We start from the raw sequence: 22,005 nt of genomic DNA on the forward strand, positions 1-22,005 counted from the left end.
AACCTATGAAATGAGCAGCATATATATATGCAGATCGAATAATTAAGCACATAAAATATATAGCTAGCTATTAATATAACCTCTCCTAGCTAAATATGAAATATTCTCTTGGACGAACACAAGAGTTGCCGCTAATATAAACGACGCAATTGGAATGAGCTGAGTCAGAAATACATAATGATAGAAATTAAACTAATAACTATACCCTGCTATATATAATTTAACCTTAATAACCATATATATGTACAAGATGAGAGATGATAACAATTAAAGAAGTAGTCCAAAGACATATATATATATATATATAGTGCGTGATAGAAATGGGAGATACATACTACATGATCTCATGGCTCTTGCTTGAGGAACATGGAAGGGAGCATGTCTTGAAGGAGGCCATATTCAGGAGGAAGCTGCTGATTATTATACGGATGATGATGATGATTGAGAAGAAGAAGAGAGTTATTATTATTATTATTGTTGTTGTTATTAAAGTTGTTGTTAATGCTCTGATGGTGATGAAACAATGATCCAGAAGCAGCGGAATATTGGTTGTGGTGGTGGGAAAGGGGAGCAAAAAGGGCGAGGTCGTGATGTGCGGCGGATGAGAGGAGGGGAGTGGGGGCGGAGATGGAGAGCATGGAAGGTGTGAACATTGAAGCCGCATTCCCTCTCAAAGAAGTGGGGACTGGATGGTTGTGTTGACCTTCATAGGTTGTTATCACAGTCGTTGGATCCTGATAACACCTCTCCACGCGTTTCTTCACGCTGCACTTCTGTGTCGTGCATCTGTAGTAACTCCTGATCATACAATTCAATTCAATTAGGAACAAATAAACCTAATCATTCTCATAGTGCTGAATTGAATTCTATTCTATACCTTGGATAAGGGCTATTCTTAACGGCTTTCTGTCCGTATTTTCTCCATCGGTATCCATCTTCAAGATGATCAACCTCGCTCTTTGTCATGAACGCAAACCTTGGCTCCTTCTGCTTCTTCTCCCCTTTCTTCTTATTATTATTATTCTCCTTGTTCCTGTAATACAACCAACATCCACATTCCAAATTCAAATACATTCATATATATAGTGGAAGAATTAATTAAGTTGCACTTTTCATAATTAACCTAGAATGATGGATCGGAAGGTTCAAATTAAAATTATTACCCCTTCTTAGAGGTTTCTCCTGCTGCTTCTTCTTTGACCTGGCTATCTTTGTTGCTCTTTCCAGAATCTTCTTCGCCCCCGGCTTCAGATGATGACGAAGAGATCGATGAGTTCAGGGTTGCAAGGGTTTCACTACCTCCACCACCGCCACCAGTTCCTAATACATCACCTTCGAGCTTTTGATTATTATTGTTGCCTTCGATGGATGAAAAGACCTCCGATGAAGAAGGAGACAAACCAAAAGAAGTTGCAAGCGAGTTATAGTCCATCCCTCCTTGAAGGCATTCAGTGAAGCTCATGTATGAAGATGGATCAAACGCTACTTGTGATGATGATGATGATGATGGAAACTGCTTCTCACAGAACATGTTGTTGGATAATCTTCCTCCTCCTGCAATAATATTCTGATTCTGATGATGATCAAGAATAAGGTCTTGGTAGAGAAGTTGTTTAGCTTCATCAGACATGAAGAACAAGAGGAAGAAAATGAAAAAGCAGAAGAGAAGAGAAGAGAAGACAGTGTGCCTGTGTGTGTGTGTGTGAGAGAAAGAGAGAGAGAATGGTAGTGAGACTTTGTAGCTTATCTCTTGAAGTTATTTGCAATTGAATACATATATAAGATAAAGAGAAAAAAAAAGAAAATTAAAATAATGAATGGAAAGTCTTGGGGTTTGAATAGAGAGTTGCTAGGGTCACTTTAAAAAGGAGGTTGACAAAATACACCTTCCAATCACAAGACCTCAAAGTGCTTTCTTATATGGAAACATTGATTCATCACCTATATAATATATATTCTATCGGTCCATGTTACTTCCATTAAGGAGACTTATCAGACATTAGTTATGCATATAGGGACATTGTCACTATACTGCACCACCACCATATATACCCCTTCCCATATAAAATTAATAAAATATGTATTTTACAATAAACAAACAATACTACATATCCATCATCTAGGAACAAAGTTGGTTATAACCTCACAATTTAGTTAAACTACGGGATATAATAAGGAATTCTGATCAAGACAAATTCTATTAGTATTTTGCTTTATGTACTAATAATTTAATTAAGTACGTATGTACATGTTCATATTATATATATTTTATAGAATTTCCTTTCTCTTTTTTGTTTTTTTTATTTTTGGTACATAGAACTCCTCATTTAATCTCCATGTCTGGCAGAGTATGTAGTAGATATAACCTTTTGAACCTCGAAAAGTTGGTAATAATAAAAATGTGATTGTTACTATTTTTAAGGATGTTCTATCTTGACTATTGTTCAGTCCAATATGGAGTCTTCCAAAAGTAGCCATATGTATTTCAATTTTGAACAGAAAGATTCTCTTTGTTCCCCTTTCTATGTATTACCGTAGAAGATATAAAACCATTGATTATTTTGGAACGAAAAATAAGAAAATGGAAGAAGTAGAATCCGAGGTGCCCCGGGCCAGTAAAACTCGTAGTCTCTTGTCCGTATTTCCGTTCTTTTGGTTTGATTGGGAAAAGAAGAGTCAAATAAAGCAGGGTTGACTCCGTTATTTTCTTACGTGAAACTCAATATTCTAGCTAGTATTTTATTTTCAGCAGCAGTATTTCACAAGGCGAAAAATAGTAGTAGCATAAATAAATGGAAAAATATAATCGAGTAGGTGAAATGAATTTCTCTTTCTAATATTATTGTTGTGATTTGTGATGTAGAAATGAGAGTGGAAAAATGAAAAGATCAAGTTGAAAGGGAGAGAGGGAGAGCGTGTGATTGCAGGCGTTGGAAGAGGAGCGTGATTAAATGAGTAAGGTGAGTCAATGATTCAAACTTTTCAACTTATGAGTGTGGTTTGGGAATGGGAATGGAAAACCTCACACGTGTCTGTGACTGGCACCGTCATTTGACCGTTGCCTCTTGGCACGTGTCATCGACGCTCTCTCTTTTTTATTCCTCCTGCTGATGCCACACCAACGTCATCATCTACATATTAATTAACATTTTTTCTCTCATTCCAAATATTTGTGTAATTTTAAATATACAAAAAGTATCACGGTATCTTTATAAAATTGAATACGGTTTCATCACTTTAGTTTCAATGATGTTTATATTTTTATCTTAGGTGATAATAAATTTGAAATAAGTATAAGAAAAAGGTGTTGCGTTGAGTGAGTCTTTGAATGGGAGCATTATTGCATGATGATGCTGTGCCCCCCCCCCCCCCCCCCTTCCTTTCTTTTCTTGTTCTCCTTATTTTGGATTTGCTTGATCATCTCCTTTTTAGTCCTTTCCTTTTCGTTCCCTTTGTTTTTTCCCAACTTAATATACCGATGCTTTACGTAAAGGCAATTCTAACACTGTGTTTTGGTCCCATTAGTAATAATGACGACGATGAATATTATTATTACTTCATATTATTAACATTATTATATTATTACTAATCATGTAGTCATGGCTTGGCATCAAAATTTGTAGACCAAGTAGGATAAATGTTGTTGCATGTGCTTTGACAATGTATAGCTAGGGTTTTTTTTTTTTTTTTTAATTAAAGAAGATGAAGTTTTGTAACATCTGAAAATTATAGTATGTATGACGATATTCCCTAGTGATGGGTGTGGTGTTGCTAATAGTTTTTGCCATAAATGCCGGAGAAATGGCATTGTATAGTTCAGTAGCGTTAGGTTGGTAGCCAGTCCAATAATGAGGCCTATATAATATAATATGGACATACATAAACGAAAAGGAAAAGAAATAGTCGCATACTTGGCTATTTCTGATTCATAGACAAACAACACAAAATGCTCTTTATCCTAATTTGTTGACATTTTCTCAACTTCTGTTTGGTATTATTTAGGAAAATAAATGTTTCAAGTGAAAAGATATATGGAAAGGCTATACTATATCAATTACTATGACCATTTTTATCATTCTTCGTCTCAAATTTTTTCTCTCTCCGTTTTTTTTTTCTTTTTTTTTTTTTAATTAAATATTTATATAATGATTATAATTTGTCTTCTAATCTTGATGAATTGTTCTTTACTTTTTTTGGTAGAGATTATTGTAGGTTTAATTATTCTATTGGTCCTTATTATAGTTTCGCAAAATTTTCAGATGCAGATTTTTTTATAAAAACACATGGACAGATATCATCATTCTTAAATTCGTTTCTGGCCAGATACTCAATAAGATGATTATACCACATTCGTTTAGATTGCTTTAGACCATATAAAGATCTTTGCAATTTTACTGAGTATAACTCATGTGAATATTTATTGGATGATTTAGATATCTTTAGTCTTTCAAAACTTTCATATAGATATCACGATCTAATAATGACCCGTATAAATAGGCTATTAACACATCCATTAGATGCATATGTAGTTTATGGTATGCAGATAAACTGACCAAATAACGCGATATTATTACATCTACTACAAGAAAATATGTTTCTTCATAATCTATACCGGACCTTTGTGAAAAATCTTGTGCCACAAGTCGAGCTTTATAGTGTACAACTTCATTTTTCTCATTTCATTTTCTCACAAATACCCATCTGTATCCAACTGGTTTTAGATCTTCTGATGTACGGACTATAGGAAGACTTCATGTTTTGCAAGTGAGTCTAACTCAGCTTTTATAGCTTCTTCCATTTCAGCCAATCATTCCTTTGTCGACATTTTTCGACTGTTCTTGGCTCAAGATTCTTACCTTCATGCATGACGTGTAATGCCACATTGTATGCAAATATTTCATTGACAATTGTTTTATTTTGGTACCATTTTCTCCTGTCAAGACATAATTTATCGAGATCTCATCATTTTCATAATTTTCAGAAATTTCAGGTACCTGAACGTCTTCTAGCATCAAAACTATAACAGAATTTTAGACAATTGCAGGTGCATTTACTATGTCTTTATCTTTTTCAACAGGAATAGTATTTACCTCTTTCTTTTCGAGGATATTTGTCTTTGGAGCCGACAAGCCTACCACGCTTTTGACGTGAATTTGTTTCGGTGGCCATTTGTCCAACTGGGACATCAATTCGAATTAGCGCATTTTTAGCTGGTATATAGAATTTAGTAATCCTTTTTGTATCGGAAAATATATCAGGTAATTCATTTGCTATTCTTTGCAAATGTATAATCTTTTGAACTTCTAGTTCACATTGCCCTAATCGAGAATCTAAATGCATCAAGGATGATGCATTCCAATTAAGTTCTTTTTGAAGAAACTTATTCTTTCCCCTAATGTTAGAAATTTTGATTCATCAAAATGACAATTTGCAAATCGAACTTTAAATACATCTCCTGTTTGTATCTCAAGATATCTCAATATAGAAGGAGAATCATATCCCACATAAATTCCTAATTTTCTTTGGGGTCTCATTTGTGCGAGAAGGTGGGACAATTGGAACATATATCGCACACCCAAACATCTTCAAATGAAAATATTTGGCTGCTGCCTGCTGGCCAAAAGCTAATTACATAGGAGAGAATTGATGGTAACTTATTGGTCTCAAATGAATAAGTGCTGCAGCATGTAAAATTGCATGTCCCAACAAAGGTTGGGAGCTTTGTTCTCATAAGTAAGGGTTTAGCAATTAATTGGAGGTGTTTAATAAATGATTCTGCTAATCTATTTTACGTGTGAACATGAGCTACTAGATGTTCAACGCTTATTCCGTTAGCATACAATAAACATCAAAAGTTTGGGAAGTGAATTCACCAGCATTATCAAGACGAATTACTTTGTTTGGATCTTCTAGAAACTGTACTTTTAATCGAATAATTTGAGCAAGTAATCTCGCAAACGCTAGGTTATGAGAAGACAATAAACACGCATGTGACCATCTCGAAGATGCGTCTATTAAGACCATAAAATATCTAAAAGATCCACGTGATAGATGAATGAGTCCACATATATCGCCTTGAATCCTTTCTAGAAATTTAGAAGACTCAAATCCAATCTTTATTGGTGATGGCCTTAAAATTATAAATTAACTTTTTTTGAGAACATGCAGGACAACAAAATTCACTAGATTTATGAATTTTCTGGTTCTTTAGAGAATTTTCTTGTTCTTTAGAGAATTTTCAAGGAAATTTTCAATAATTCTTCGCATCATGGTTGCTCCAAGATGTCTCAATCGATCATGTCAAATTATGAATTTATTTGGGATAGTAAACTTCTGGTTTATAATGACATGTGATTCAATTGTACTAATTTTAGTATAATATAACCCAGAAGAAAATGAGGACAGCTTTTCTAATATAATCTTTTTATTTGAATCATGAGTTGTGATATATAAGTACTAGTGATTTCTTTCATTCATTGTTTCAATATAATATCCATTTCAGCGAATATCTTTAAAATTTAACAAGTTTCTTAGAGACTTGATAGACAATAGTGCGTTATTTATTATAAAAATTGTTTCCTCTGGAAAACAAAATTATAGCTCTTCCGGAACCTTTTATCACATTGTTTTAGCCAATAATAGTATTAACATATTCTTCTTTTGGTACAAGATGAGTAAAATATATATTACTTTTGAGAATGGTATGCGAACTTGCACTATTCGTAAGGCAAACATCTTTATTATATATCCTTTCCATTTTCTTTAAAGACAAATAATAATAATAAAATGAGTAGCAGTACAGTACATGTACAGTAAAATTATATTCCTAATTAAAATTATTTTTCTAAAAAACACTGTACATAAAAATAGTATCATATACTAAAATATTATTATTATTACTACTATTATTATTATTATTTTTGAACTTGACATATTTAGTGATTTTGAAATTCATAAATATAAATATTTTATTAAACATTATTTATGTAATAATACTTGAAATTTAAATATATTAAAAATAAAACTTAACAAAAAAATTTATTTACATTATTTATTTACATGAATATTTTAACAAACTCACATATTAAATTTTTTCATCATTTATCAAATGGTCAATATTTTTTTCAGGATCCTAAAAAAAAATCAGATATTTCATAATGAGTGGTATAATTTTCAGCAACATCCTTTGAAGCAAAATTTGAAGCAAAATTCGTCTCCTTTCCTTTGCATCCTTTTTCAAGAATACTTGATAAAGATCAACTAGGTGCCTCAGGGTACGATAGGTAAGCGACCAATGGCCCTTTCCACCACAACCACAACATTTATCCTCTGTTGATTTATTTTACCCATTATTTCTTTATTTATCCCACTTCTGGTGAGATCCTTTTTTGTGAACATAATTGTTCTTCCTTTCATAAATTTTTCTTGTTACCAAAACTTTGCCATTTACTTCTTCTAGGATTATGATTTGCCGCATATACTTCAGGAAATGGGGCAGCGCCAGTTGGACGTACTTCATGATTTTTTAAAAGCAATTCATTGTTACGTTCAGCAACAAGAAGGCAAGAAATTAGCTCAGAATATTTTTTAAATTCTTTTTCTCGATACTGCTGCCGTAGAAGTACATTCGAGACATGGAAGATAGAAAAACTTTTCTCTAACATGTCATTATCAGTTATCTTTTTCCCACATAATTTCATTCGTGAGGTAGTTCGAAACATTGTTGAATTGTATTCATTTACGGATTTAAAATTCTGTAGACGCAAGTGCATCCACTCATATCGGGTTTGAGAAAGTATCACTTTCTTTTGATTATTATACCTTTCTTCAAGGTTCTTCCACAGATCTGCAAGATCTTTTAGTGTGAGATATTCATTTTTCAATCATTCGTCAAGATTACGACAAAGGAAGATCATGCTTTGGCTTTATCCTTTTGGGATGCATTATTTTTAGCCTTAATGGTATCTCCAAGATCCAATGAATCAAGATGAATTTTGGCATCTAATATCCATGATAAGTAATTGTTTTCAGATATACCACGAGCATTAAATTCAAGATGAGAGAGTTTTGACATAATAAAAATTTATTACTAAAGTCTTCCTAAATTTTGATTAGAGCTTGTGCTGATAACGTGTTGTAAAATAAATAAATATAAAATAAAAAAATATAAATAAAAGACTCTAATATTAATATTCATCACAATTAATATTTCAATATAATTAAGATGATTCATATATATATTGCAGCATATAAAGAGAGAAAAAAAAAAGTATTTATAAGGTGTATGTTTGAGATTTAGCCTCCTATTTATATACATACAATAGATTTATATTTTTTAATTTTTTTTAATACATTTTATCTTTAAAAACATAAGTCGTCCATGCATAATAAATGAGCATCTACATGCCCATTCCCGTTCTCATCACAACACATGTATATTTGTGTTGAGTTGTTATCTCTCTCTTTCTAAACTCTATTAAAATGAAAAAAACATATTTCTTTTCTCTTAGATAATAATAATAACTCTGAATCGGTAAATTCTAGCGTATATGTTAGTAAGACTTGCTTTAATTTAATGATTATGTGAATTGATTTCGAAATTAAAACTTAGAAGATACAAGGTCGAACTTAATTGTTCCAGCGATGCGTGCACTGATGCTACTCAAGTTAAATAGGAGTGTGTGTTTGTATATGTTATATATATACGAGAATATTTTTTGTTTATAAACAAATCATACGAGAAGAGCACAAATTCTTTTTTTTTTTTTCTTCATGTCAATTATCAACAGAGTTAGGACGCGCCTTCGACTCACCAAAGAAGAGATTATGTTCGCTTTTTCTTCTCTCTTCCCTCCTCGCCACAAAAAAAAATCTGCATATTATTATTAGAAAAAATATAAGAAGCCAATGAAATATTTATACAATATGTACAATAGAAATATAGGGATATTCGATTCAGTAAGATATTAGATGTTACCCGAATAGTTATTCTGAATAGTATGGGTGTATTGTATTTGAGAAATTAATAGTATTTTATTATGAATGTTCATTTTTTAACTCATATTGAACCAAATAAATAGTCTATTATATACGTTGTACAAATATTTCATTGACTCCCTAGAGAGATTATTATTATTATTATGTTTGATTGCTAAATAAAAATATGAGTGCATGGTGAGATATAGAATAATTATTCATGATTCTATTCCATCTAATAATTTAAATTTCAAACCAACAAACTATAATTCAAATAGCATAATCTTCTCGTATTCACTTAAAAATCATGCGTTTGAATCTTATTTTTAACTTAAAAAAAAAAAACTAAATTTCAATAATAAATAATTCACCATATAAGATTAGAATTTTCTAAAGAAAAATGTAGAATTAAATTTTCCATGCAAAATGGAATATAATGTATACTAAACAGAGTGCACGAGCAGTGGTGAACGAATGCAATGACTAACACTGTTGCTCCTTCAACGGTTTAATAACTACTGGCAGCGGCCACCGGTGAGGAGCCATTATTCCTACTTCGACGGCTATAGATTTATACTATTACTCGATATGAAAAACGGTATCTGTTGATAAATGGTTATATAATGACAGTCCTTATGAACTAATTGTTATACACTTCTTACTTGGTATAACTTGTTACATGGGTCGTAAGTAAAAATTTAGTTTTCGTTTGGGTATGCGCTCTTAGATTGTTGTTGCATATTCAGCTCCTGTTGCAGCGGTTACTGTTGTTTTCTTGAAGTCCCATTCCCGTATAGGGATTGGATAGATAACAAAATTCACAACAATAATGTGGGTATTGCAAAAAAAAAATTTGGATAAGGATTCATTGAGATTGTAAATTTTGAACGACATTTTTGAGTAAGATGAGAGAAGAGAGATCCAAGTAAGAGTGTGTGAATGCGAGCGCGGCAAAGTGAGTAATGGAGTGGAGTCTCTGCCTTGTTATTATATTTTTATTGACTATCGAGAAATGAGCAATTGAGCATTGATCTGAGGACTGTGAGGGAAGTAAAGAAACGAGGGGAGTGACTAGCAGTGACGGACCCAGAAAATTTATGTTAAGGGGGCAAAAATAATACACATTACTATCAAAAGATATATTAATCTAAATTTAATAAAATAAAAGTGTACATTAATTATTCGACTACAAAAATTATATTAGTCGCTAACTTTTTTTTCTTTAAATCTTGAAGGTATTTCTCTTCTTGTTTTTATATTTTGAAAATAGTGAATAATTGTTTCATTATCAACTTGATTGAATGCCTCTCTATATATGTAACCAAACAATCATTACTATTTTAAAATATTTTTTATTACTATTTTTAAAAATTAAAAATATATATTCTAAATTAATAAATTGACCAATTGAATTTAAAAGTTTATATACAACATAATTATATATAATAAAATAGAACGAAAGATAAATAAATAAATAATAAGGATCACTAAATTGGGAATAAAATAAAATATATAAATTCTTGAACAGAATAAAAAATTAGATTAATACCTAAACTATAATTACTTAAATTAAAATGTTTAAAAAAAATCAAAAAGAAAAACAATGAAATTAAAAGATACATAGAGTTATAGAGACGTATATAAAAAAATAGAAAATTTAAAATTTACCTTTTAATGAAGAGAAGATAACCACTATACTAAAAATAGAAAAAAAAGGTTGAAAATATAAAATTGAGAAGAAGGTTTAAGAGAATAAAAGAGTGGTGACGGCTGAAATTTTAGAATAAAAGAAGACTAAATTTGATTAAGTTAACTAATAATCAAAATGATAAAAAGATAAAATGGATTTAGAACTTTAAATAATTGGGCTTAATTTATTTATAATGAAATTATTTATTTAATTTAAAATGGATATATATATTTTAAAAAAAATTAAAATAAGAGTGGGGCAAGTGCCCCCTTTGCCCTGTGTAGGTCCGTGGGGCAAGTGCCCCCTTTTGTCCTGTGTAGGTCCGTCGTTGGGAGTGAGTACTGAGTAGGAGAGGCGCGTTGGGCTGAGCGCAAGAGGGAAGGTACGTCCGAATGACCGGCGGAGGTGAAGTGTCAGGCTGAATGGTGGAGAAGAGGACCGATATAAACAACAGTATGAGTAGATGAACAAAAAGATGGTTGAGATAGAATGAGAATGTGATGTGACGGTATATTAAGAGGAGGTTACGTTGCATAACCCTAATAATTTAAATTCAAAAAATAATTATTTTAATAAATTGAGAATTTAATTTTAATAATTAATTTAATTTTTTTTAAACCGTTATTCACATTGTTTAATATTTTTATTGTTTATCTATATTTTTTTAATAATTATTAAGGATGCACTAATGTACATCAAATAAATAATTAAAAACCGAAAAAACTTGTTTTTATTCAACTTAAAAATACATTATTATCTACTATTAGTACTATATTGGCATTTAAAAAAGATATTGTGAGTTAACACTCTTCAACTAATATTATTGTCGATATCCATTACTTAGAATTGAATATTAAAAAAATATTTGAAATTAGAAATAATAAAAATATTTAAAATTTAAACAAAAATAAAATAAAATAAAATAAATTTAAAATTTGGAATATTAACAACAACAATAATAGTCGGCCAATGGTGGTGGTGAGTGGTGACTGATAGCTAGTAGTGAATGGATGGAATTACAGTATCGGAACCTGACAAGAAGGATAAGAAATAATAAGAAATAAAAGAATAATTTAAAAAAAATGCTTTTTATTTTCCACAATCCACATAGAAGCTAAGGTCATCGACCGAGATTTTATTTTGCTTTGGTCAATTACCGTACCCTAAAATGAATGACAAGAAAAATTTGGGATTTGCAATTTCGCATACTAATTAATTTAATAAAACAAAAAACTGAAAATATCTCCATAACGTGAGACGTGAGTAATAACGCACATATCATCTTCCCTTAAGTATTTATACATTTTCAATTACTACTAATTCCACCTACTTTCTGCAAGCAGGGACGGATTTAGAAAGAGTGAGTAGTAGTCTCGACTCTTCAAAATTTTTAAAAATTATATTTATATATGAGATATATATTTAAAAAAATAAAAATTATTATATAATTTAATATTTTTATATGTATTATTTTTTATTATATGATAAATTTATGTTTTAATTGTTTAATTTATTAATATTTTTTATTTAACTAATTTAATATCATATCCTCAAATTTTTGTAACTTTTAAATTAGTTTTTATATAATGATTTTTATATTTATTTTAAAAAATTATTTATTTATTTTATATAAACATATTTAAAATTTATATTATTATATTAATAATAACTTACGTAGTTATATTTTAATAATCACATTATGTACTTTAGATATTCTTTTCTTATAAAGAATACTTATTTTTATTCTAAATTTATGTTGTTGAAGAAAAACTTTTATAAAAATATCTTATATCTTGTATTCTATAAAGGTATTGTGTCTTTCAAATAATTAATAATTTATCATTTATTTTTAATTTTTTTAAATTTTTTAAAAAATTAATTTTAATTAATAAGATATGTGATAATTTTTAACTAAACACGCTATAAATTATTGGTACTTTATAATTTTATAATGTACTATTGATATTGTTATATTTCTTTTATGTAACTATCATATTAAAAATAAAATTATAAAAAAAATTTATAATTTTATATATATATTTTGATAAATCTTTTGAAAAATTAACTCTAATAATTATATGTTAATTATTTTTATGAAATAAAAAAAATTTATCTAAAATTCGGCCCTCCATATTAAACTTTCTGCAAGTCTAAATATTATATATATCTTGCTTGGAAATATTTTTCCAGGAAGACGATCGAGTTTATTATTTGAAACCAACATATTAAGGCCCAATTTTGGTAACCAACTTAATTAAGCTACTTTTGATAAAATAACTTAAACAATAAATGACTCTGTTAAAAGTAACTTATAAATAAGTTATTTTGTGTTTGGATTTTTAACTCTAAAAATGCTTATTTTATAGAAATGTAATAAAAAGTAGAAGTATTATGAGAGAAGTCATTTTTTTTAACTTTTTTATAAGCTCCAAAATAGCTTCTTAAAAAATTACAATTTAATTTTAAAAATTACACCAAACATTAATACTACTACTTTTCATAAATTAAAAATAAAAAAAAGTTACCTCCAGAATTTCCAAACAGACCCTAAGTGTTTACTCACATGTATGCAATTCTTTGACTGGACCAAAAGTAACCATATATACTTTACATAATAGTCTTCGCTATTACATAAACAATTTGATCGTAAAAAGTGTAGACATGGGTTGATTTGCTTCATCACAATTTTCTTACACTATCAAACAAAATTATAAATTTGACGTACAAAATCTTAATTGCGGTCAACTTGACATTTCAAAATAAAACATATTAGATAGTCAACTTGTCAAAAGGAACTTTTACATTGTGTGATAGATATCTAACATAAAATGAGAGGGTACTTTCGGCATCTGGGAGACTGGGAGTTTAGTTTGAATGAGTCATGGGTAATGTTTCACGGGCGTGGATTCAACCTAAAAAGTAAAAACTTATTTTTGTTTTGGGTTTTTGAAAATTTTTTAGTTTAATTAATATATGTTCTTAGAGTACACATTAATATTACTATAAGTAGAAGTTTTTATTGAAATTTTTTATTTTAACCAATGTAAAATAAATACATTAAAATTTAAATTTTGAATATTTTCTATAAAAAAAAATTATTGGTAACTTAATCATATGCCTCTAGGATAAGCGAAGAACAAATGTTAAGTAAATTCAAATTTTATAAATATCTTAATCTTTTTATTATGATTGATTCTTAATGATTTATTTTGCCGTGTCATATAATTATTTAAACTATTAAAAAATATTAGATTGATAGATAAACACACATAATACACATAAATAGTTATACATCAAATATTTTTTTCTTACACAAACTCTTTTAGAGTTCGAAGTGTGAATTGTGCATTTCTTTTTTAACTTTTTGTATGTCTATAATAAATTATTTCTTTTAGAGACAATAAAAGTTAAATGCTAGATTTTTTTAATCATAGAAACTCAATCGCATATTATAAAATTTAACTATGTTACGTGTATATTAAAATTAGTCATTAGTATAAAATATAAATATACATTAAAATAAATAAAATTACATATAAATTTATATAAAAATAAAATAATAACTAATTTTAATGGCTAATTTTAATTTATGAATAGCATTTTTGTATAAAATTACTTATCCTACACTTTAAATAAATAAATAGAAGCACATTAATAATAATAATTTTATATCAAACACACGGGTGGCCCATCCAAGTGATATAATTAAGTATATAATTAAGGCTCTGTTAATTAACTTCTTTCTATAGTCAACCAGCATAAAAAAATTTTTTATTGTATTTTTTAATTTGACATATCAAAAATTAATTTATTATTGTATTGAATTTTATTTAAGAGTTTGTGAGTGGTCAATAAATTATTATATATATAAAGTAAAATTTAAATTTTTGATATTTATTTAAACAGACTAATAAACTAATTATTAGATCAATCTAATTTGATTAACTAGCATAAAAGTTAGAAACATTAAGTAGGACCGTAGAAAAGACTTAAAGAAAAAGCCATAAATTATGATGAGACGTTAATTAATTTGTTGGTTTTGATGAGGTTCAGTCAAAACTCTAGATCGATGCAAAAAAAGCAAACAACTGAACAAGTATGTCATTAAGACTCACTTTCTACTAAACCATCTTTTATTTATTTTCTTATTTAGGGATGTTGCTAACAAATGACCATTGTTAGTTATTTCAATCACAAAATTTTAAAGTTATTTTGTAAAGATTCAGCTATTTTTTATCCTACGAGAATATTTTAATAACATAATAATAAAAACTTAAGTTTTTATTATTTAATATATTAAAAATAGTTCCTTTTATAGTACTTTTAAAAGGATTTCGGTAATTTTGTGTCAAAAAAATTTCTTAAATAAAAAAATAATTTCAAAAAAAATTAAAAGAAAATTTTATTCCAAAATCCATTTTTTTTTAAGTATAAAAATTAGGTGGGTTGCAGCTTGGCTAAAATCGAGTAGTCCCAATCAATTATGATTTTTTGTTTTTTACATTTAATAATTTTCACGGACATAGCCAAATTGCTACCACCAACATAGTTAATGAGCTTAGACTCATCAACGATTATAACGAATTTCTTGCAAGCACCTTCAACCATCTTCTCCTTTAAGAGGGTGCCACTACATTCGTTGACGAGGTTAAGATAATAATCAACCTCGTCGGTATCGTCAACGACGAGATTAACGACAGGTTGAGAGTCCATATCCAACAAGGGGATCCCGAGAGATAGGGCTTGCTCGTGCGCCGACGATGTCCTTGAGTTTGTCATGCCGGCGTGTTTGGCAGTAGAGCCAATTCTGAGGCCAAAAATTATACCAGATTCGACGTACTCGACGGTTTTGTAGGCGGCGATTTTCTTCAAATCGTCTTGGGTGAAAATGACTTGAGAGAGAGAGAAAGAGGAAGATGGTAGAAGAAGGCTAGCTTCAGAAACGTGAGAGAGGAGAATGATTTTGAGTTGGAGTTGGGAGAGCTACAATGTGGTTAGGAATTGTTAGAGTTAAAAATTTACAAAGCAAGAGAGAGGGGGAAGCTTCGGCAGGGAGAGAGAGGGGGAAGATGATGGTAGCAATGGTGGAGAGAAAGATAATTTGGAATTTTTGGATAGTTTTTTAGGATTTAGATAGTTTTGTTATACGGAACTGATCTTTCATGGGCACAACTTCAATTTCGTTGTTTCGTAAGTAGATTTGTCAGCGTTTAAAACTTTCGTGGGTAGAAATAGTAGTTTATTCTATATATTTATTATATTTAAAATTATTTATTTATTTCATCAAATAAAGTAAGTTTAGTAAAGCTAATTATAAAAAAAAAAAGGAAAAGAAAAGTAAATAATGAAAGGAGAAAAATATTCCTACGTAATAGCCATCAAACTTTGATGGTGGAGAGAGAAAAAAGAAAGTAACCTCATGTTACAAGTGATTTACATAACAAATATTTACTTATAAATTGAAAACTTTTTTATTTAGTTTTTAATTCAATTTCATCAAACAAGTGAGAAGTCATCTAGAGAGAAAAACATAGATTTCTTTGAGTAGTTTTCTCTTATATATGTAGAGAGAAGTGTGTTCTCTTTTTGTCAAGAGAGTATTATTGTAATCTCCTTGTGATAGCGAGAACCGAGAAGTTGTAATTCTCAAAAAAAAATATTTTATACAAATTTTTAATTTTTTTTATCTTTATATTTTGTTGTGTCATTTGTCTGGTACCTAATAGTGGTATCAGAGCCTAAGATTGTTGATTAATATTTTTTTTCTTCTGCTGCAAGTTACTATCCAAAAAAAGGCAACAAAGTATGAGATTCCGAAATTCAGTGGGAGTAATTTTTACTTATGAAAATTGAAAATGAAAAAAATTATGAAGAAAGACAATTGTGTCGCAGCAATTGAAAGTAGACCCACTGTAATTACAGATGAAAAATAGAAGGAGATGGATGACAATGCCGTTGCAAACTTACACTTGGCACTCAGTGATTCAGTCTTGTCAAAGTGTAGCAGAGAAAAGGACAGCAAAAGAAATTTGAGATGCTCTCACTAAATTATATGAAGTCAAGCCGCTTCACAATAAGATATTTTTGAAGAGAAGACTTTATACTCTTCGAATGAGTGAATCTACATCGGCAACAAATCATATCAACAATCTAAATACACTATTTTTTCAACTCTCATCGTTGGATTACAACATAGCAGAAAACAAACATGCAGAACTTCTACTTCAAAGTCTACCAAATTCATATAATCAGCTCATCATTAACTTAACTAATAATATTTTAACAGACTATCTTTCTTTTGATGATATGGCTGCTGCGATTCTTGAAGAAGAATCCAGGCGCAAGAATAAGGAAGATAGATTAAAGAGCTCAAAGCAAGCAGAGGCGCTGTTGATGACGAGAGAAAGATCAATGGAGCGTGGTTCCAGTGGGAGTCAAAGTAGACCAAAGTCAGAAAGAAAGAAGCAATTCAAATGCTATAATTGTGGCAAGAGAGGGCACTTCAAGAAAGATTGTCGAAATAAGAAGAGTATAGAGAAAGTTCCAAAAGGATCAAGTTCTCAAGGATGTATTGTGAGTATCTCTGATGATGGAGAAATCCTGTATGGAGAAACAACAAATGGTTCTAAAGGTAGCAAACAACTCACTGATGTCTGGATTGTTGATTCAGGAGCAACTTTGCACATGACTCCTCATCGTGATTAGTTTTGTACATATGAACCTGTCTTGGAAGGATCTGTGTTTATGGAAAACGATCATGCCTTAGAAATTATTGGAATAGATACTGTATGTCAAAATAAAAATGTTTGATGGTTCTATTCGTTCATTTCAAGGGGTAAAACATGTGAAGGATTTGAAGAAGAATTTATTATCGATTGGACAACTAGTTGAACTTGGTTGCAAGACCCATATTGAAGGTGGGATCTTGAAAGTTGTTAAATGTGCTCTTGTGATAATAAAAGCAGAAAAGATTGCCGCAAATCTATACATGTTTATTGGAGATACTTTGCAAGAGGTAGAGGCATCAGTTGCTTCAGCAAATCAAGAAAAAATGACGATGATATGGTATCGCAAACTGGGCCACATGTCAGAGTGAGGCTTGAAGATTCTTGTGGAGCGTAATCTCATTCCCGAACTCAAATCAGTACAATAAACTTACTGTTTTATAAGCACTGCGTTACAAGCAAGAAACATAGATTGATATTTGGTAGATCAACTGCTCAAAGCAAGCACATGCGTATTGAAGTTGATTCATTTTGATGTGTGAAAATCGCTAGAGATGACCCTAGGAAGAGCAAATATCTTGTATCATTTATTGATGATTACTCTAGGAGGCTATGAGTGTACCCGATCAAGAAGAAATCAGACGTGTTTGTGATGTTTAAAGAGTTCAAAGCAAAGTTAGAACTTGAATCTGGAAAGATGATCAAGTGTTTAAGGACAGATAACGGAGGAGAACATATCGATTGTGACTTTCAAACATTTTGCAAGCAAGCAGATATTCAACGACAATTTACAATTGCATATAGACCTCAGCAAAATGGTGTAGCAGAGCGAATAAATAGGACTCTCCTAAAAAGAGCACGAGTTATGTTGCAAATTGTAGGTTTAGCCAAGTCTTTTTGGATAGAAGCTGTTAAAACTGCCTGTTATGTGATAAATCAATCACCATCAACTGCAATTGGGTTGAAGACACCAATGGTGGAGAGAAGGATAATTTAGAATTTTTTTGATAGTTTTTTAGAATTTGGATAGTTTTGTCATATGGAATTGATCTTTCATGGGTACAACTTCAATTTCGTTGTTTCGTGAATAGATTTGTCAGCGTTTAGAATTTTCGTAGGTAAAAATAGTAGTTTACTCTATATATTTATTATATTTAAAATTATTTATTTATTTCAATAATTAATAATTAAGAAATACAAAATAAAAAAATAAATACATTAATAAAGCAAATAAAAAAAAAGTAAGTAATAGCTCCTTTTGTTGCCCAAAACATTTTCGTATTAAAATTTATTAAGAATACATCATAGAAGACCCCAATACAAATACAAATGATAGATGCATAGATGAGATGCCTTTTGTATCTGAAATTATGAATGGGTTAAGTAACATATACCTACCTCTTCTAAATGTTAGTTGTTATGTAACAATACAGGTTTCTCAAGAAATAAAGTCCCGCCAAATTATTTCACTTCATATACAGCAATGAGAAAAATAACTAACGTCATGCATGATGAAAAGACATAGACCAAATCTTAAGATTATTCAAGTTGAACGTCGCTGTTGTACGATAGGGATATATATATATATAAGTTAAACGAAATTATTTAAAAGACAGATTTCGATAATAAAACTATAAATTACCTATTTCATAAATAAAATATTTATTTTATTTATTTTAACAAAAAATCCTATATCATGCCCAAGTTCCTATTTTCTTTTCTTTACCGAAAAAAAAAATGAAATTGTTTCAAAACAACGAGAAGTTTATAATATTATAAAAGTACACAGCATTACATTAAAATGCCAATAAATCAAGTTTGAGCCCTAAATATGAATATATAGGAGTATCATATTATAGCATCAAGGTCTCAACTACTAATTTTTATGACTCTGTTTCATACTTTCATTCAACAGGCAGCAACTAAAAATTACAATGCCGCAGCAACAATCAATAGTAGCATTATTCGTTATTTTCGTATTTAAAGTTAAACTATATTAATGAAAAAAACACATTCAGTTTGGTCCCTGTGGTACACAATGAAAAACAATTCATCATAATATAAAGTTAAACTATACTAATCATCCCAAGCCTATAACCAAATAATTAATTAAATGTGTGACGTATAAGAGAATAAGCAGCACGTCATGCGTTAGTATATCACACATAGTAAAAGCAAATTAAAATAATTCATATTATAGCTAGGTCTAAGACCCTAAATATTTAGAAGCTTAATTTAGCAATCTGATTGATAATATAGAAGTATAAATCTAAATACATCAATAATGTATGAAAAGCTTATGTCCTTCTTAGAAGACTACTCTGAAGAGAAATGACAAGTGAAAGAGAATTGATCGCATAACTTTTAGTGTTAATTGGATGGAAGAGCGGTTGCTTAAAAGGGACAACTAGTATTATTTTATTTTATTTTTTTCAATTGAAGAACTTGAACTTGAACTCAAACTTAAATTGATCTAAAACGAAGGAAAGAAGAAGAAGAAGAAGAAGAAAATAATGAAAAAGCATGATATTGTTGACCGGGATTAGTTTTATATATTATAATAAAGTATAGAAGTATTTGGTGTAGATTATGGAAGTCATCATCAATATAGAAGAGGGCAGGTTTTTGTTAGGTGTATGGAGCATTCATAGACATAAAAAGAATCTTTATTGATGTAGACTCACTTGGGTTGCCTCCAACCCCCAAATTTAAGAGCATCAATTAATAATAATAATAATAATAAAATAATAATAATAAAATTATTTTATTATTATTATTATTATTATTATTATTATTATTATTATTATGCATGGATAGTATAAAGTATTTTATACAGTCGTGCAATCACATCTATTCTTTTAAATGATAATTTACGTGATTAATATAAAATGTAGTTATTTTTATTGATATAGTATTATGTAATTGAATAATATAGATAAAAAATTACTTTATAATAATAATAATAATAATAATAATAATAATAATAATAATAATAATAATAATAATAATAAACAGTGTACAGAAATATCAAGCTGATTTAATTCGGAAGGATGATCACATGTATTTATATAATTTGATCTTTCGGATTTTGTTATTTTTTCATAGTCAATATATAATATTGAAGCCAATGAGTTATAGTTCAAATAATATAGTCTCTTTATACTCAATTAAGAGGTTGCGAGTTCGAGTCTCCTATCTTTAGTAAAAAAAATATATAATATTAAAGCCCTAATTAGGAGGATAAATAATGAAAGGTGCGTATGTATGTATAATGTATCCATCTATGTATAATTCACATGCCTCGAAGTCAAGCTATGTGAGCATTAACATTGTAAGGGTCCAACCCCAAATTATTTGAACCAAAGAAGATCAAAGGTAATGAATTACGTCACGTGTGACATATTTTTTGGGTGATCAACAATAACACGATCATTTAGGCCGTCTTCTTAATTAGCTATAGATAGATAGATAGATAGATAGATATTGGCCATTGTTTGGTCACATGTATGCTGGTTTCGAAAGGGCATTAACATTGTTATGGTCAGATAATTTCCCCAATATTACCATGTTCTAGCTTCTCTATTTAACACACAAAACATTGGATAAATTTACCTTATTCTCTATTATTTTTCATGTTAATTAATCAAACGGCTAAATATTAGGGTTTTAAGATTTGGCAGTCAAAGTTTATAGTACAAAATATAAAATATATGGATTCAAGTAGGGAGTCAATTTTATTTAGCTGATATCAACTAATTTTTGAAAAAATTAATTTACTTTAAATTTTAAATATTAAATTCTAAATTCTAAAATTTGAATTCTGCTAAACCTAAATCTTCCAAAAAATAATTTTACAATTAAAAATTGGTTCATATATTACCTAATTAAAAATTCCAATATAAACATTCTTTTTTATATTTATATATTATTATAATAAGGATTGAGAGATACTTAAAATAACCACTTTTGTCCGATAAAAACGTTAGTATATATAAAAAAAATGGAAAAAAAAATATATATGTGGCTAGTCAGGTATGAACTCTGAAGGGGAGACGCAAACTTTTCTTGAAAACATGGCATGTGTGATGTGTGCGATTATCGGATGATATAGAAAGCGCACATCGTTTATACTTTATACTTTATGCTGCACAGAATTAATTCAATTTCTCTGAAGCTAGCTAAATATATTTTTTCAATCATCTAAGTAAAATATAGGTCGTCATTGAACCAACTGATCGACAGAATATAATTATTTGCATTTATAATGTACATGAGCAAGTGGGAATTAAATAAGTGATCGTCACGCAAAGTAGCATAGGTAGAATAGTAGAATGTCCTTGATCCATCAGCGGTAAAAATTAGGAGTGTCCATGAATCGGATCGTATCCGCAGATCTGCGGTAAATATCCACATCCGATCCGAAAATTGCGGATATAATTCGATTCGCACTCTTTGCGGATCGGATCGTAGATATCTGCTCTACATTCGCGTATCCGATCCGCGGATCCGCACTATAAATTAAAAAATAAATAAATATATATATTTTTGGTATTGTATTTACTTGTTTGTATGTTTTAGTTAGTAATTATTATTCATATACTGTACTATTTTATT

The 22,005-nt window shown here is 29.4% G+C and overlaps 1 protein-coding gene and 1 pseudogene across 1 annotated transcript; both read right to left on the bottom strand.

Moving 5' to 3' along the window:
• Window positions 1-108: 108 nt before the first annotated feature.
• LOC107631556 (WRKY transcription factor 28) lies at window positions 109-1,765 on the bottom strand. Its single transcript, XM_016335038.3, has 3 exons — window positions 1,164-1,765; window positions 878-1,033; window positions 109-798 (listed from the first exon to the last, which is right to left on the bottom strand). Exons 1-3 carry the CDS (start codon window positions 1,628-1,630, stop codon window positions 345-347), a joined length of 1,077 nt encoding a protein of 358 aa, XP_016190524.1. The 5' UTR covers window positions 1,631-1,765; the 3' UTR covers window positions 109-344.
• Window positions 1,766-15,103: 13,338 nt separating this feature from the next.
• On the bottom strand, window positions 15,104-16,910 carry LOC107633860 (putative ribose-5-phosphate isomerase 1 pseudogene; annotated as a pseudogene).
• Between the last annotated feature and the right edge of the window lie 5,095 nt (window positions 16,911-22,005).

Source organism: Arachis ipaensis, chromosome B3, assembly GCF_059453495.1.
Source record: "Arachis ipaensis isolate K30076 ecotype BB chromosome B3, ASM5945349v1, whole genome shotgun sequence".
Classification (NCBI taxonomy): Eukaryota; Viridiplantae; Streptophyta; class Magnoliopsida; order Fabales; family Fabaceae; genus Arachis; species Arachis ipaensis.

Excerpts from the sequence above, each read along its gene's own strand:
- LOC107631556 (XM_016335038.3), bottom strand. The coding sequence starts at position 1,630 with ATGTCTGATGAAGCTAAACAACTTCTCTACCAAGACCTTATTCTTGAT. Across the intron at positions 1,034-1,163 it reads GGAGAAACCTCTAAGAAGGG|GAACAAGGAGAATAATAATA; the intron begins GTAATAATTTTA and ends GTTGTATTACAG. Across the intron at positions 799-877 it reads AAGAATAGCCCTTATCCAAG|GAGTTACTACAGATGCACGA; the intron begins GTATAGAATAGA and ends TTGTATGATCAG.